General features: G+C 51.8%; 1 protein-coding gene across 5 annotated transcripts in view; it reads left to right on the top strand.

Moving 5' to 3' along the window:
* The window catches only part of FBLIM1 (filamin binding LIM protein 1), a 31481-nt gene extending 16091 nt beyond the window's left edge, over positions 1–15390 (top strand). For 2 of the 5 annotated variants that reach the window (XM_043499941.1, XM_043499940.1), the window contains exons 4-9: positions 1431–1606; positions 5207–5333; positions 6261–6427; positions 7494–7672; positions 8606–8723; positions 11393–15390. In XM_043499941.1, coding sequence (XP_043355876.1) covers positions 1431–1606; positions 5207–5333; positions 6261–6427; positions 7494–7672; positions 8606–8723; positions 11393–11506 — 881 coding nt within the window. In that variant the 3' untranslated portion in view covers positions 11507–15390. Of the gene's footprint in view, positions 1–1430; positions 1607–5077; positions 5334–6260; positions 6428–7493; positions 7673–8605; positions 8724–11392 lie in introns of all 5 variants that reach the window. The other 3 variants (XM_043499939.1, XM_043499938.1, XM_038377225.2) reach the window with 2 other exon arrangements.
* The last annotated feature ends 1464 nt before the right edge of the window (positions 15391–16854 follow it).

The following is a 16854-nucleotide window of genomic DNA, read 5'->3' on the forward strand; positions in this document are numbered from 1 at the left end:
CAGCAGCCTGTGAGCGCCTGTCCAAAATTCCCCCTGGCTTTGGGAAATAGATTTTTCAAGACCTGTCCGCAAAGAGGCCATGTGGGGCAGTGGGACCAAAACCAGGACACGCAGGCCTCTCCTGCTTGATCGAAAGGAGAGCTCAGTTAGCTGGAGCACAGGCCACCACTGCTGGAGCTGTAGGATCATCTCCATTAGCCCTCAGCAGTGGCCGGGTGTACGTCCTCTCCGAGGGTGGCATGGACACTCACAGCCTGTGCATTGCCAAGAGCACGTGCTGAGGATGCACTACAAGGCTGCGGTATTGACGGTGCAGATTCAGTGATGCTGGGGCTAATGCTGCTTTGGACACGGAGGAGAGATCAGCTAATCCCAAAAGCCCCTCGATGCCCCAGCAAAATGTCCGGGGTGCCAGAGCCATCACTGGCTGGGACTAGTTCTGATTCCTTCACTGGAGTTGCACTGACTTACCTCACTTGAGGGGCAAAGGGACTGGGATCCCACCCAGCCTTTACAAAACCAAGCCCTGACGGATGAGCAAGATCAAACCCACACCTGGCGGTGCCAATCCAGCATAAGTAACCAGCAAACCTGGTACCCAGCCATGGCCAGCCTGGGGCTGCAGAAACGCTTGCACCCTTTCCTGGAGTGATTTCTTTTATGCTTTAATGAGCATTTGTTTCCTCTCGATCCCAGCAGAGGGGCCTTGTTTTCTAGATGTTGGCTCCTAGTTTTGATGTGAAGCAGGAGCAGAGCTGTGATGAACACACGCTCTATGCAGGGGAACTTATTTCGTTACTTTTCTCATGCCAATTATCCAACACCACTAATGCTCCTTGGCAGGGTGGAGGGGTGCTTTTACAAGAGCAGGACTCGCCCTTAGTAATTATCAACTTTGTTAATTTCATTCCAGCAGAGATAAGAATGGGCCCTTCAGCTCTGGGTTAGAAGTGGTTTCATCACCCAGGGCACCCTTGGTGTCACTGCTACCTGGAGTCTGTTGCAAGGCGAGACACTTTAGGACCATCCAAGAATCCTGGGAAACTTGACTAGCACCAAGGCCTGGGTCAAGGGGGGGCACCCTACTCCAAACACGGCTTTCCCCTCTGCTGCATGGAAGTGGAGGCCATCTGCCTGCCCCTGTGGAGGCATCCGTGTGTCTCGGCCAAGGTGGGAGGAAGGGGGAGATTGGGCAGGCCAGCCAGGAGAGGAGTGGGGCAGGGCTAGGACACACACACACTACGAACACACACGCCTGCCAGCCCCAGAGGTAGGTAAGGGATTTTAATCTCCAGGGCTGACAATCTGGCCCTGTTTAACCTGATGTGATTCAGTCTGAGTTAGACCTTCAGGACCCCCTCGCTCAGCATGTGAGTTCCTTGTACACCCTACTTCATGCCAGATTCCAGCATTGTCCTTGCTTGCTTCAGGTTTCTCCTCCTTTCCTCGTCCTGTTTTGCTTGACTTTTCCACAGGCTCAGACCCAGAGAGCCCCCTGCCGTCTCCTCCGCCATATCTTCTGCCCGATGAACTTAACGCCCCGTTGGTGGAGACGCTTTGCCCTGATCTGCAGAAGCTGCACATGAGCTCACCTGTGAGCCAGCAGGTATTGATGGAAGGTTGGAGGAGGCGGTTTTGTGTCATGGCTTGCCCGGATGTTTTTAGCCCTGGTGCGCAAAGAACAACATCGAGAACCCGGCAGGAGGGCCGGTTGGTGGTCACGTCACTCACTTGGGAGACCTGGGGACAAGCCCCTGCTCTGCCACAGACTTCTTGGGTGACCTGGGGCAAGTCACTTAGCCTCTATGGGCCCCAGGTCCCCCATCTGTAGAATGGGGATAATAGTCCTGCTCTGCCACACCGAGGCATTGTGAGGACACATGCTGTGGACTGTGAGATGCACAAATATTGTGAGCTGCTAGGAGCATATGGCAATGGCGTGTGAGTGATTACACTAGAGATGCTTCGGTGTGTAAGCTGATTGGTTGGGAGGCTCAGGGAGGAATTTCCCCCTGCTCCCTTGTGTATGTTTGAACAGCTGTTCTGTCTAATCTATTACAACTCCTAGCTACCCTAGTGCTGAGTCTGCTCTCCGGGGGTGGAGTTGAGATCTGAACCCCGTGGCTGGGCCATGTTACACCAGGGTAGTGCCAGAGCTATCTGTGGAGAATTAGGCCCTTAAGCTTTACCCGCAGGCTTTGCAGAGGTCCAGAGAGCCTGGGCCGCTCTCTTTACATTGCCAGATGCCTGACACTGGCCCAGCCTGTGGTTTAATGGCAGATGCTCTGTAGAGAAGCCAGCGTGTGTGTCCACAAAATAGAAGCGCCAGAAAACCGACCTTCTGATGGTTGTTATTTTGGGGTTTCACTCACGTTCAGCTAAATCAGCCCAAATTCTGCAGTAGGAGGAGGAGCCTCCAGTCACCTTAGCCCAGACCCTTTGGAACTGAGCATCACAAAGGTGTCTTCATGCTGAAGGGAGAGCGCTTTATCGCGGCTTTGTGCTGCCCACTCTCTGGGGAGGACGTACCACCCCCAGGATCAAGGCCCGGCATAGCTGCCTGGGCTGCAGTTGGTATTCGGGGGCGTCAGCAGAGCTGTGGGTGGAACCGTAGGGGCCTGGGTTGGGACTGAGGGAATCCAGTCTGCGCTATTCTTGGTTTAATCCAGTTCCTCGCTTTCATCAGCACTAAATTCAAGTCACAAATTTTGTCCAGGTCCCTCCCAGCCTAACATCTTACTGGAGACGACCCACTTGTTCCTCTGATAAACCCCACAAGATTTGCCTTGCAGCTGTGCCGAGTTGGCAGACCCAGCCTTCGCCCGCAGGGTAATAGCAACCATCTCTCGTTGGAAGACATGGGTCTTGTGCTGTTCATTAAACTCCCTGGCTCTGAAGACCTGAGCGTATCCCTGCTAACGGGGGAGCCATTTATTTTCCCATACGGGTCCAGTCAGCTGCATATTCATGTCCTTCCCCCCTTCCCTCCCCGTCTTGGGCAGCGAAATTGACTAAAAATAACAGTGCCTGAAGGATGCAGCTGTTTAGTGTGATTCTGTCATGGAGCGCTCTCTGCCATCTCTCTTTGTATGGCTGAGCAATCACCTGCCCCTCTCCAGGGCAGCTGAGGCAGAGAGCAGCCGGCTCCTTCTCTCCAGCCAGTGAACATACTGCTTCTGCCATCCCAAGCTCCTGGATTCCCATCTCCCGGTGGATCAGCTCCTGCACGTACACCGAGATTGCCAGCTAGGCTGATGCGTGGTTAGCTGTTTGCATGCCGCATTCGCGAGGCCCTGTGGACTGTCTGAGCCAAGCTTGTCTCTCTCTCTCCTGCTCACCCTGCGCCTTCTGCTCTCGGCACTGACCTTGTCTCCATCCCTCCATGCCAGGTCCCCTCTATTGGTGCAGTGACCAGTAACCGCCTAAGCCCACAGAGCATTGTTGTATCATGATTTTAGGAAAGCTGTGGACAAATTGGAGAATCCAGAGGAGAGCAACAAAAATGATCAGAGGTTTAGCAAACCTGATCTATGAAGAAAGGTTGAAACACTTGATGTGTTTGGTCTAGAGGAGAGAAGGCTGAGGGAGGACCTGATACCAGTCTTCTAATAGGTTACAGGCTGTTAGAAAGATGGGGATCAATTGTTCTTCACCTCCACCAAGAGTAGGACAAGAAGTGATGGGGGCTTAATCTGCAGGAAGGGAGATTTAGATTAGATATTCGGAATCCTTCTGAACTCCAGCACTGGGACAGGTTACCTAGGGAGGTTGTGGAGTCCCTGTCGCTGAAGGATTTATGAATAAACTAGACTAATGGATAGGGTCAGATTAATCGTTTGAGGGCCCTGGCACCTGGACCATGACCCCGCTCTGCCACAAGGACCTGCCCCGACTTGGCCTTTTCCCCCCAAGGTCCTACCTGCCGCTCGCACAGGGGGAAGGGGGCAGAAAGGAGCAAGCAGGGAGCCAAGAGGGAGGGGGCGGAGAGGACCGGGCGGGGCCTTGGGGGGAAGAGGCCAAGGGGAGCAGGGCAACAGTCTGGGTGCCAGGGGCCTTTCTGAGTGTGGGCCTGGTGCCTTGGCGCCATTGTACACCCAGTATTGCTAATGCCTGTCAGGGATGGTCTAATTTTACTTAATCCTGCCTTGCCCAGGGGGCTGGCCCAGCTGACCTCTCGAGGTTCCATCCAGCCCTACGGTACGATTCTCTGACCCAATGGAGTTTCATCACAGCACATCCGAACATGCAGACAAGATGCAGCAATGTCCCTGTGTACAAACTCTGAGAAGCAGCCACAAGACTGGGCTGGTAGATCTCAGCAGAGGTTCCAAGAGCATTTCAAAAATATATAGTGTCGGTCATAAAGGAGCTGGCATTGTTATAAACGGCAGAAATAAAACACAGAGCCAGACAGGAAGGGTTCCAGTCATCCTGGTGTAATTCCAGTGAAGTCAATGGGGTTACCCCAAGGAAGAGAAAGTTCTGTCTGTTTATGGTAGTTATTTGTACTGTCAATGCAAATCTGTGGCCACTGGGACTCAGTGACTTTTTGAGATGAGAGGAAGGATGGTCTTGTGGCGAGGGCAGGGCTGGGACTTAGGAGAGCTAGGTTCAACAACTGGCCTTCCTGTGCAATCTTTAGCAAGTCATTTAAAAAAAAAATACTCACACCGTGCCTCAGTTTCTCTGTAAATGTGGGGTAATGATACTTGCTTTCTCCTATCCTTTGTCTGTCTTGGCTATTTAGACTTTGCACTCCCTGGGGCAGGAATGGTCTCTCACTGTGTGTATGTGCAGTGCCCGGCCCGATGGCGCTGCTATGTGCTACTATAATAAATGGCAATAACAGCGCCTGGCTCGTATCTAGCACTGTCATCAGCAGATCCCAAAGTTCTTGCCAAAGGTCACTGTCATTACAAATGTAAATGTCACTATTCTCCGGAAAGAGGTTTTAATAGAAAATGGGATGAATTTTCGAGCCCTTCGCTATGTCCCCGGAGCCTTGCTGGTGTGTCTGACTGGCAGCCTTCAGAGCTGGCATGATTCAAACCCCATTGTCCCCCACCTGCTGTCACAGGTCCAGAATGCTGCAGTCATTAGCCAAGCCTTAGACCAGCTGGGTTTGCACCAAAGCACAACGGAGCCCGCCCAAAGCCTCAGCAAGATGCCCGCCCCAGCTCAGAATGCCTTTTTTCCTCTTCATCAGGCCTCCTCCACGTTCCCAGCAGAACCGAAGCAGCATATAATCCAGCCAACCAGTCTGGAGCAAGTGGATGAGCACCAGGCGCCAAAACAGAACGTGAATGGGCACCTGGAAAGAGACATTTCCACAGGTAATTGCCAGAGTCCATTAATAATATCTCGCTCTTTGACAGTGCTTGACCTCCATAGGTCCTATGATGCTTTGCAAAGCTCTGTGTGCTTTACTATCCCCATTTTGCAGATGGGGAAACTGAGGTATGGTGATAAGTGACTTAATCAAGCCCATGCAGTGAGTCAGTAGAGAGTCAACACCAGGTTGCCAGGATCCCCAGCTTCATGCTCTGTCTACCAGATCCCAACTGTCCCTAAAGGGCTCAATTCTGACTTCAGTGGGGCTGCATTCATCTGGTTGTTAGCAAGGACTGATCATGCGGTAATGGAAGGATCGGTTTTTGCTAGCTCCCAGCAGCACTCTCCTGTCCCCAGACACGAAGCATTTAAGCAAAGGAGTTTCTCGGGCAGAGTCCAGGCCATTGGTGTGAATGGGAAGCTGCAGGGAGAATGGGCCGATGTGTTTGTACAGCACCCTCAGCAGGGCCCCGACTCTGGCCTCTGGGCGCTACTCGAAGGCAAATGTTAATTATAACCTGCGCAGGGGGCAGTGTGCCCGGTCTTTGCCCAGCAAGCGCTGGAACTGGGAGTGGCCGCAAGGCTGCTGGGGGAGGGGGCATTGGGAGCCTGGGGATGGGAAGAGGAGTAGCAGGAACCTCACAGTGGGGGGAGTACTGGTGGGGGAGGAGCTTGGCTGGTGCTGGGGCCTGTGATTGGAGGAGAAGAGGAGGTGGGGAATTGAAGACACTGGTGCATTCCTAGGTGATCCTCACCCCCTCTACAAAATATACAAGACCAGCCCTGCAGCCTGGCTTTATCCCCATGGTGCCATTATGGCCGCCTCGGTGAGCTCTCTGCAGTGTCCGGCTGGTTGGCAGGTGCCTGGTGATTTACTGTCCAATGGGAGCTCCTTGGCCATAGTAAAGTGACTTGGTTCTTTCTTCCAGTCTGTGCCTTTTGCCACAAAGCCATTGCCCCCCGGACCCCGACCATAGAAGCCATGAACAAACAGTACCACGCAGACTGCTTCACGTGCCGGATATGCCACGGCCAGCTAGCGGGGCAGCGGTACTACCAAAAAGAGGGCCGGCCACTGTGCAACTCTTGCTACAAGGTCAGCGCAACTGGCTCCTGGTCGCCCCAAGAGGCCAATGTCATTCTGTTCTCAGGAGTCAAATCTGGCTTCCGAGGGAGCCCCTGGGAAAGTAGGAAGGATTCAGAGTTCAGCAAGACTAGCTGATCTGCAAGGGTCCCTCAGATACAGAAGTGCCCTACCCTGGGAAGACCCACCTTTGTAATGCCACCGATACTGGCTCAGACACGGGTCTGTACAGGGGTAGCCTCAACTCCCAGGCTCTTCAGGAGGAGTCGTGAGGGGTAGATTAGTCTGAGGATCAGTCCCAAGCAGATCTAAAGCAGGGAAGGTGCCTGGTACTGAGAGCTGGGGACTGGGAGTCAGGCGTGCCATGTTCCATCCCCAGCTCTGACCCAGCTCCGTGTCACCTACAGCAAGTTGTGCAGGTTAGCATTTCCAAAAGTGGCCTCTCGCTCCACGTACCTCCAGTTCTGGCAGCTCAGTTTGAGGCACCCCGGATTTGGTTTTTAGTGGCACTGAGTGTCTTCAGATTCAGTGCTCTGAAAATCAGGCCTAAGGTTCGTGCCATTGGCCAGCCCTGATCCAGGCCGCTTTTGGCACTCTGGATCTTCATGTCCGGGCCTTAACTTTTAACCTGCAAAATGGAGCCAATATGTACTTAATTTATGAATGTTTCGGAAGGGGCTTGGAAATACCTACCTAAAAAGTGCTACAGGAAGGCCAGGGATTCTCAGTGTTACAGGCCAGAAGGCCATTTGTGTCCTGGGAGTGTTTCCCATCCATTCGCGTCGTTCATTCCGAAGCAGCAAACGCTGCAGTTTTCCATTGGCTACAGAGCCCACAGAGCCATGGGGCTTAGCAGGCAGCTTCTAGCGTAGAGGCATGAATGGCTCTGCCACTGTGCCAGGAGGGTCTCTGAGACCACGCACGGCATTGAACTCTGGTTCCTCCCAGCTCTTTGGCCTGGAAGACCTCCCTCAGGAGGTGAGGCACAGGTGAGGGCTGCATTGGGGATGCAGCAAGGGGCGAACGGTTCCATCCACTTCTGGTTTCTGCACTTTATCTGCCTCTCTCCTTTCTGCAGGACACACTGGAGAAATGTGCCAAGTGCCAGGGTCTGATCCTGGAGCACATCGTCCGCGCCTTGGGAAATGGGTACCACCCTGAGTGTTTCATGTGCTCCGTGTGCGGCCGGAGCATCGGGGATGAGAGTTTTGCCATGAATGACCAGAACGAGGTGCACTGCGTGGATGATTTCTACAGGTGTGATACATTAGAAGTGGCATGTCAGAGGGGTAGAAAGCTAGAGTGAAATCTCTCTGCACCTAAGCTAGCCTCCTCTTCAGCTCAGAGGGCCCGATTCTGTTCAAAAGGTAAATCTTGCACACGTGAGACACCCTGAAGGGCCCAATCCTGCAAACCTTCCCTCCGGCAAGTAGCCTTTATTCACCCAATTCATCCCCCGAGCTTCAACAGCGCTCCTTGCCGTCAAGAATGCCTCCTTTGTATGCTGCTCTTTCTCCTACTGAAGTCAATGGAAGCAGGGTTGGATGCCGAGCTTGCAGGTGCAATAGACCCGATCCTTCCCCACTGTGCATCTCAGGGAGTTGTTATTCCCCTGGGCAAAGTGGGGGTGAGTGACAGCCAGTCAGAATCTTCCATTCGCCCCAGTGGTAGCATTTTACATCCCCTTTGCAAAGGGCCCTGCGATGCCACCAGGGTGAGTAACGGCCCTCTGCTGGAGGGATGGTTTGCAGGATTGCGTCCTTCACTTTGTGTCTTGTGTGCAGGACTTACTTTTTTTTTTTGCTCAGTTTCCCCTTTAGTTCAGTGTCCCCACTATTCACCCCCGTCTAGTTCACACTGCAGTATTCCTAACACCCAGGATCTGACTCTCCTCTCATTCACGCTGCTGTTGTTGTCATTGGAGTTACACCACTGTAAAGCTAGCGTAAAGGAGAGAGAGAAAGGGCCACAAGTGATTTACTGGATAGCTTGACCTGGCACCCAGCTAATTCCAGTCTGTCTCATCCTTAACCAGTGCGGAAAGAGGCTCTGCCATTTCCGTTTCACATACAATAATACAGAAGCAGCGTAAAGTAACCTGGATCTAGCTTTAAATTGTGCTGTGAATTGCTACAGCTAATTGGCGTGGCAACTGCTGTGGCATAAGAGATGGGCTGTTTGTTTCATCAGGAAGTACGCCTCCATCTGCAGCGTCTGTGAGACACCCATCATCCCGCAGGAGGGGAAAGATGCCTACCGGATAGAATGTATGGGGCGAAGCTTCCATGAAAGCTGCTATCGGTGTGAGGTAGGTCCTACTGGGATGCTCCTGGTTTTTTATTTTTTAAATAAACTCTTGGTGGTGGAGGATGTAAAGTCCTAGAAACCACCCAGAGTCAGCCCCAAACAAACAGAATTTAATTTCACAAACACAGGTTCTCTCCCTGGGTTCTCGGAGAGCTATGACAGGGTTTACAGTTAGGTTTTCCTAGCCAGGAAAGAGATCCTAGCAGTGACACCAGTGATCCTCTGGAGTTTTCTGCAAGGGAAGCAGTGGCAAGTCCATTACGTGAGATGCTTGACAGAGAGCTGGACAAACTGTGGAACGTGCCGCCCCATCAAAGGGATGGAGGTAATGTTCCTCTCTCTGATATCTGGGATTCTGTAATCCCTGCACACTGGAAAATAGCTGTCACCATCCTCCGCACGACCACTTAGTGCAGTAATACCATGGATGCTGTTACCACAACCAGTTGGTCCAGTAATAACCACAGAGTCATAGGACAGGAAGGGACCTCGAGAGGTCATCTAGTCCAGTCCCGTGCACTCATGACTAAGTCTTATCTAGACCATCTCTGACTGGTGTTTTGCCTAACCTGCTTTTAAAAATCTCCAATGATGGAGACTCCACAACCTCCCTAGGCAGCTTATTCCAGTGCTTCACCACCCTGACAGTTGGGAAGTTTTTCCTAATGTCCAACCTAAACCGCCCTTGCTGCAATTTAAGCCCATTGCTTCTTGTCCTGTCCTCAGAGGTTAAGGAGAATAATTTTTCTCCCTCCTTGATGTGGCACCAAAAGAAAGAATTTGGTTCTTCCCTGTGAATTTTCTTTCTGGTTCCCTGTATGACTGACAGTCTGACCTGCCGGGCGTTCTCTCTGGAGCAGAGATGCAGACAGTGAGCCTAGCCTCCGGAGCTGGCTTCACTAACAAGGCAGATCCCTGCCCTGAGTTGCTCGCAGTCTAACAGAAGGGGGTGCAGTGTTAGGAATGAGACGGGACTCGGCTGTAATGAAGAGAAAGGGCTAATTGTGGCTGCTGGACAGAGATCAGCCCTGTGGTTCTCTCTCAGTCCCAGACCGATTCGCCTAGCCTGGGCTGTCTGCTGTCATCACAGAGTGTCTCCTGAGTCCAGCTCTGGACCAGATAGGCATGGGCTGCAGTGCTGAGTTTTGTACAGAGGCATGGGCGAAAGGGATCAAACATGCAAGCAGAGCTATGGAGGGGATTTTAGGATGTGTCGTTTCCTCCACCGTGTTGGTAGGGTGTAAGTCACTAATAAGTCAGGATCCCGTAGGCCACTCAGAGGCTGAAAGGCCCAGCTGCACCCACCTTGAAATCCGTCTCGGTCCTGGTTGTTTTGCTGAGGCCTCCTCCTGGGGTTCATGAACATACAGCGTTGTCTAATCCCTGCCATTCCACATGGAGCTGAGCAGGCTCTAACCTCGCAGCTGGAGAAAGGCCACAGGCCTCACATCATCATCCTTCACCACAAAAAATCCCTTCCTTTGCCAAATGAGGGGAATCGGGGAAAAAACACTTACACTGGACCCTAAAACACTGACTGGCCAGCAGCCCTGGATGCTTTTAGGTTCCCTGAGTGTAAAGATCCACAGATGGGTGGGACTGTACAGACAGGATGAGGGGATCTATTTCCTGGGAAGTTGTAATCTCAGTAGCAATCCCCTGTGGCAGATACAGAGCTCTGGAATGGTTGGACCGACAATCTTCTTCCTCAGGTTGTTGGGGGATTCCTGGTCTTCATTCCAGAGTCTTTCACTGTTATCCAACCAGTGAGTTAGTTACTGTGTCCCCTTCTGTGAGCAGCCCTTCCGACGCAGGGAACGGCTTCTCCTCTCTCTCACCTCCACTGGAATAAAGGAGGCAGGAGTAACTCCCCTGAACTCAATGGAGTTACACAAGTGTGAGATCAGAATCAGGCCTACAGTGTCCTACTGCCTACCGTACTTACCCTACTCTCTCTGTTTGTGGCACGTTCCTTTAAAGACTGTATCCCCCAAAGGACTATGCCCTCCTCTCAGTGGCTGTTAGTGGTGGAGTGTGCCCCTGGAGGTGGCGGGTGCCCGGCTGGGTGCGTGGAGTGTGCCCCTGGAGGTGGCAGGTGCCCGGCCGGGTGCGAGGAGTGTGCCCCGGAGGTGGTGTGTTCCAAGACCAGCACATCTGTTGCCTCCTCACTGTGGCCTCCCTGCCACGGGGTTTAATTGAATTCCTCCAGTGCAGGAGGGGTTTTGGGCCCAGATCCTCATGCCCAAGCAGAATCTCATTGGCCTGACAGTCTGGGTATCATGACAAGGATGCAGCAGGCTGATGACGCTGACAGACTGGGGGGATGAGATAGCTAGTCTGCAGGAGAAGGTGCTTGGAGCACTACGTGTATCGGAAGCAATGGGGCTCGCTCATGGAGTTCCAAGTGAATGAAAGTGACAAAACTGAAGTAGCGTGTGGCCAGCATTGGAAAGAAATTCCTGTAATGCTTTGGGGCTTTAGAAATGACTGATTTCAGAGTAGCAGCCGTGTTAGTCTATATTCGCAAAAAGAAAAGTGAGCTGTAGCTCACGAAAGCTTATGCTCAAATAAATTTGTTAGTCTCTAAGGTGCCACAAGTACTCCTTTTTCTTTTTAAGAAATTACTGAGTTTTTGACTGACTTTCGATTGACGTACTTTCTACCTCACAGAACTGCAGGATTCCCCTGTCCACCGAGCCAGCAGAAAACGGCTGCTACCCCTTGGACAGCCACATCCTCTGCAAGCCCTGTCACATCAAACAGAAGAATGAATCGTTCTGCTAAGAGAGCCCAGCGGGCTTCCCCAGAAAACCGTGGATGCAGTCGCATGGCTGAGATGAGCCAAATCTCTCTACTACGGCATCAGTGTTCTTATCCTCTGCATTCATAAATGTCCAACTTTCTATCCTGACTGTGTCTCTTATAGTAGGACTATATTAGTAGCTCTGAGCTTTAGCAGCAAGGTCCTACCATGCATGCTTCCTAATCGGCCATGCGACCAGCCCTGAGAGGTGGCAGTGGAACTTTCTTTTTCTCTCTTTTCCTCCAGACTGGCTCTGCTTTTCTTCCAAGGCTACCCCAGCTGGCTTCCTCTGCCCCCAAATGGCTCAGTGCATGGGATGAGGGACACACCCCACCAAACCAGCAGCTGCTGATGGGACAAGTGAGATTGATTAAAATAATGTTTCAAAGCAGGTAGGGCTCTGTCTCCTCACTGTGTAAATAACGCCCCGCTGCTTTAAGTTAAGACTCGGGAGGATCTTACTAAACAGCAGAGGGGTTGGGGGAGCGCATTGTGCTATCAGCGCTGGGAGCATGGCAGGGGACAGGGCATGCACAGTGTGACAGCGATGCTAAAACTGCGTGAAGGCCACCCTAGCGCACCCTTATGTAAGACCTAAGTGGTGCATAAGTTTTACTGATCTCCTGCCCATGAGTGACTTTTACCCACAGAGCCAGGTCAAATATATATACACAGAGACATCTTCTTTACTGCACCCTGCAATAGTGCTGTGAATTATGACCCAGTAGCTGAACACCACTATGCATTCTGAAAATGACACTGTACCAGGGGCAACCTGAGGCCTGATCCTTCAGGTCTTAACTTGAGGGAGCGAAGGCTGCAGGATCAGCCCCTAATAAAGACTGTGTCTCCTGAAATGCTGCAGTGACTCAGTGACAGATATCATATGTAGCTGCCTGCAGATCTGCGCTGGACGACCCGCTGGCTCTGTGCACATAGAATTGCCGGAGCCATGGTTCTGGAATTGACTCCTGGGATTACTGGATGTGCAGTTTCATCTCTGTGGTGAATGGACGCAGACTGTGAGTCATGACACAACCTGGGGGCTGGGAGTGGAAAGAATTCAGCATTGTTTAGGGAGTTGACAAATACACAGCCCCACCAGCTTCCCATAAAACAAGCCAAGACGCTGGATTCTCATATGCCGCTGGCCAATCACGCGTCTTTCTTGCTAGCATCATGAAATGATGCCAGATACAAGATCCCCAACTAAGAGAGAGCAGCTGATGGGCTGCCAGTATTTTAACATCCCTCTCCCCTCGCCTGGGATAAATCCTCTGGCTTGTGGGAATGGGGGTGCTCTCAGAGGGGAGCAGCTCATTTGTTTCCCTATTTAAATCAAAACGCCATTCTCAACTGTAGTCAAAGAAGAGAGCCGTACCACTAGGCCAAAAAGGTCCTGGTAAGCCTGATGGATGTGTTTCCTAGTGGGTAGTGCACTGGACTGGGCTGGGCTTCAGGAGAGCTGGGTTCTCGTCTGAACTGTCCCTTGCCTGCTGGGTAACTTTGCCTTTTTGTTCCTCAGTTTCCCCATCTGTGAAATGGGGATAATGAGACTGATCTCCTGTGTAAAGCGCTTTGAGTTCTACTGATGAAAAGCACTAGATAAGAGCTTGGGGATGGCGATTGTTGGTGGGTGCTGCCATGAGTATATGGATCCATATAGCACAACGTTAAACGAGTGCCATTTGAAATGGGTGGGAGAGGAAATGTACCATCTTTGGGGGGGTATCCTCACCCTGGAAAATTACCTGCGGTGTCCCATGTTATGCCGCCAAAGGCGCACAGTTTGCTCTTTAGTGGGTATTTTGAGCACTAGCTACTCAAGGACAGCTGGTGAGAGATGGAACTCCACCAGCTTCTCTCCTTTCGTGGTGGGATTTTAACAGTGGAGGGGGAGCAGTAGGGGCTATCTGAAAAGATACTTAAATGAAAGGAAGAATCTTAGCAGTGCTGTGCATGGCCTCTTAAAGAGCCCTTCCTCATTCCGAAGGGGTCCCCTTGGCTTTGTGCTTCAGGCTAAACGGAGTGGCCAGGAGACCACGCTTGTTGCGTTGGGCTTAACCGCCAAGAGAATCCAGCATTCTAAGCAGGACCATTAGCTGGTTCTGTTCAGTGGCGCCGTCTCTCCTGTCCTCGTCAACACTCTTCAAGAGAAAAGAACTTGGGACCTTGGTTGTGATGATCACTTTCCATAAGTAGCAGTGACACTGTAAAATTAAGCTGCTTTGATAGGCAGTGGAATGCTCCCTGAGCGAAATCGCTGTGGAGTTCTTTGGCGTTCGGGGAAGCCCCACAAAAGAACTGTAAATTATTGGCAGGGAAAGTCTCCGCTCACCGAAAACAACCGTTCATGCTCAATTCCCTGGGGCTTTATTTTTGAAAACTGATTAAATTTAGGGCTTCTTCTGGGGACACTCATGAAAATTAATCCGAATTAACAAAAGGTGTGAATTTGAAGGGGATTAGTTAAGGGATTAGTTAAACCCACAGTAAAATCCTGTGGACGCTCTTTTCAGAATTAAAGAGCCCTGAATTCAGTTTATCTTAATTCGCTTTTTTGGATTACCTTTCCTGAACATCCCTGTGTTGACAAGCTTTTACAGTTCAAAGGAATAAGTGAGAATTTGGAACTGATGGAGCTTCTGCCAGCAGTTCCAGAGCACTCGGACCCTGGACGACGCTCTTTCCTTTCCTTTGCTAGTGGGGAGTGGGGCAGTGGTTTAGGTATTTGCTCAGTGTATTAGCACCAAAGTCCTGTCTATACCAGGATCGAAACCAGGGTTTAAACAGTGGTCACCTGTATTCTACAGTTTTACAGGCACTCCAGTGCCGGTGCAGGTAGCCATTTTTCTCCCTTTTTAAGAACGGTGCTAGCCTTACTGTTCTATAAGACGCTCCTTCTCTGGAGTCCATGCCCTCTGAAATGGTGGCAGAGATGCTGTGTACGCTGCATTGGTGTTGGAGGGCCCAGCTACAGCCGTGGATGGACTTTGCAGATTAGACCAACTGTTGATACTGGTTAGTATTTGTACTGTGGTGACCAAGGGCCCCGGTCATGGACCAGAATCCTGTTGTGCTGGGCGCTGTACAGACACTGAATAAGATGGTCCCAGCTCCGAAGAGCTGACAGTCTAAGTATGAGGCTCTGTCGTCACTGCCAGCAAGATAATACCCCCTAGCTAGTGGAGTCAGGGCCCAAGTGAGCTTTTCCCACGATGAAGCTAGGAGAGGACAACACTTTGTGTCTGGCCTAGCTGAAGTGTGCTTAAAAGCTCCAGAGCCTTGGCTCCAATAGGCGCTTATCATGAGAGAACTAATGTGTTGGGTGACCCCTTCTCTTCTCAGTGAGGAGAAAGCCTAAGAAATAACAGGGACGGACAGGGGAGCACAAGGAAACAGTGAGACAACATTGTTCGGGCTGACAGGCCATTGTCTTGCTTTTTGTAGGTTCCTGTGTTACCAAATTTTCTGCCTTGAATCTTACAGGCATGTCGTGTGATTTGGTAACACCATTAAAACGGGTTGGGATCAGGGCCACAGGCAAGGTCAAACCGTGTCTCAGAGCTGTGAGGGCCTTGGAGCGTTCTAACAGAATCTCCCCTTCCCCGCAGCGTGGTATGGCTTTGCTATGTAGACAGGACCACAGAGAAGAACAAGCTACCCTGAAAAGGGAATCCTTTCTTCCTCTGGACAAACGGTGACCTCCCAGCCGCCTTTCCCCAGTCACAACAAGCAACGGCTTATTTCAGAAAAAGAGGTAAGAAGCCCGATGGTTTGCATTGAATGGATTTGTTTAAAAAGAAAAGCATGTTCCCTGCTGAAATGATCCCAGGGAAAGTAGTTTCCTCTTGAAATATAATTTTAAAAAAAACCTACCACCATCCCAGCTGCATCTGGGCACCTCCTCCATCTCCTTCGTACACATGACTCTTGTTGGGAAGGCAGGCAGCAAGGAAATGACTCCAGAATGTAAGCAGCTGCTCTGTACGCGAGTGGTAGACATCCCACGCTTCTGGCAATGGACTTTCTTACCAGCTGCCCTATGGTTTTAGCAGGTAAAGTTAATTTCCAACTTCTGATCTCGGGCTCAAAGGTAAATTCTCTAGCTTGACATGTCCGGGCTACGGGTTGGAGTCCCTGTGCCGGCATCAGGCAACACTGGAAGTCCTGTAGGTATCATTCCTGCCAGTCTGTCCCTCATCAGCTACGTCAGCAGAGGGAGGCTTCTTCGACCTGTGCTGTCCCTCATGGCCAGAGTTCCCTTTGCAGCAGCCTCCCTCGTCAGAGGCCCTGCTGGCTGTCTTCTAAGTCCTGCTGCCCACTGCAGGAGGCTGGTTTAGTGCCCAACAGGCCCCCCAGTGAAGTCCATCACTGCAGCCCAAAGGTTCATACTGAGATCTGGCGATGGTGACCATACAACCCGCTTTAGCTGGGACAGGCCCTTTTTCAAGCCCTGTCTCAGCAGTCCCGACTTTTTTGGCAAAACTGGGCATTTGTCCCGTTTTGCAAAAAAAGCGATGTGCACCCCCTAGTGGGGCACAGAGGACTGTGGGGGTGGGCGGGGTGAGCAGCAACCCCGGCCCCACCCAAGAGGGAGGACTCGGGAGAGTGGCTCGGGCCGGCTACGCAAGAGGGGAGGCGGGGAGGAGCCTCGGGGTAGCCCTGTGCGGTGTCCTGTTTTCCCTTTGGACTGGCTCTTCTGCCAGCCATACAAAGCTCTTCCCTTGCCACGGCCTGTGCTTCACAGGAGCGCTTCTCAGCTGTCTCCTGGAGTTTAGCTGTCAGGCTCTGGCTTCCTTCTCTCACCAGCATCTCCCCTGTTCTGAGGGGAACACAGTCTATTTACTGTCCTCCTCCTGATCGGCTGCCCCCCATGACCTAGGGGGCTTGAGGCTGGGCTAGTAAAGGAGCAGTGTTCTGTGGGCTTTCCCCAACTCCTAATTCCCCAGGTTCACTTCCTCTCTTTTGCATCTCCTGGGCCTTTGTTCATCCCAGCTCCCGGAACAGGGTCTTCTGGGCCCCTCTACTCTTGAAGGGCCAGTATACTCCATTGCAACTGGCATGGCCCTTTCAAGCGCTGTGTTAACAGAGTTTAGTGCAGCCTGGGGGCTGGAAGATAAGCAGGGTGACAAGTGGCTAATGCAAAGAAGGCTGCGTTATGTAGGAGTGAAAGGGGCTTCATTCAAAGCCAGCGTCAGTCTAAGTCTCCCACCATTCAGATGCCACCTGACAGACCCTCAGCCTGTGCTGAGAGGAGGGATTCTCAGCACTGTCCTGTAGATCCTGAAAGGTAGTGACAGGGTTACTGGTTGGACATAGTCCACCT

The sequence above is a fragment of the Dermochelys coriacea genome, chromosome 18 (assembly GCF_009764565.3).
Source record: "Dermochelys coriacea isolate rDerCor1 chromosome 18, rDerCor1.pri.v4, whole genome shotgun sequence".
Taxonomy (NCBI): Eukaryota; Metazoa; Chordata; order Testudines; family Dermochelyidae; genus Dermochelys; species Dermochelys coriacea.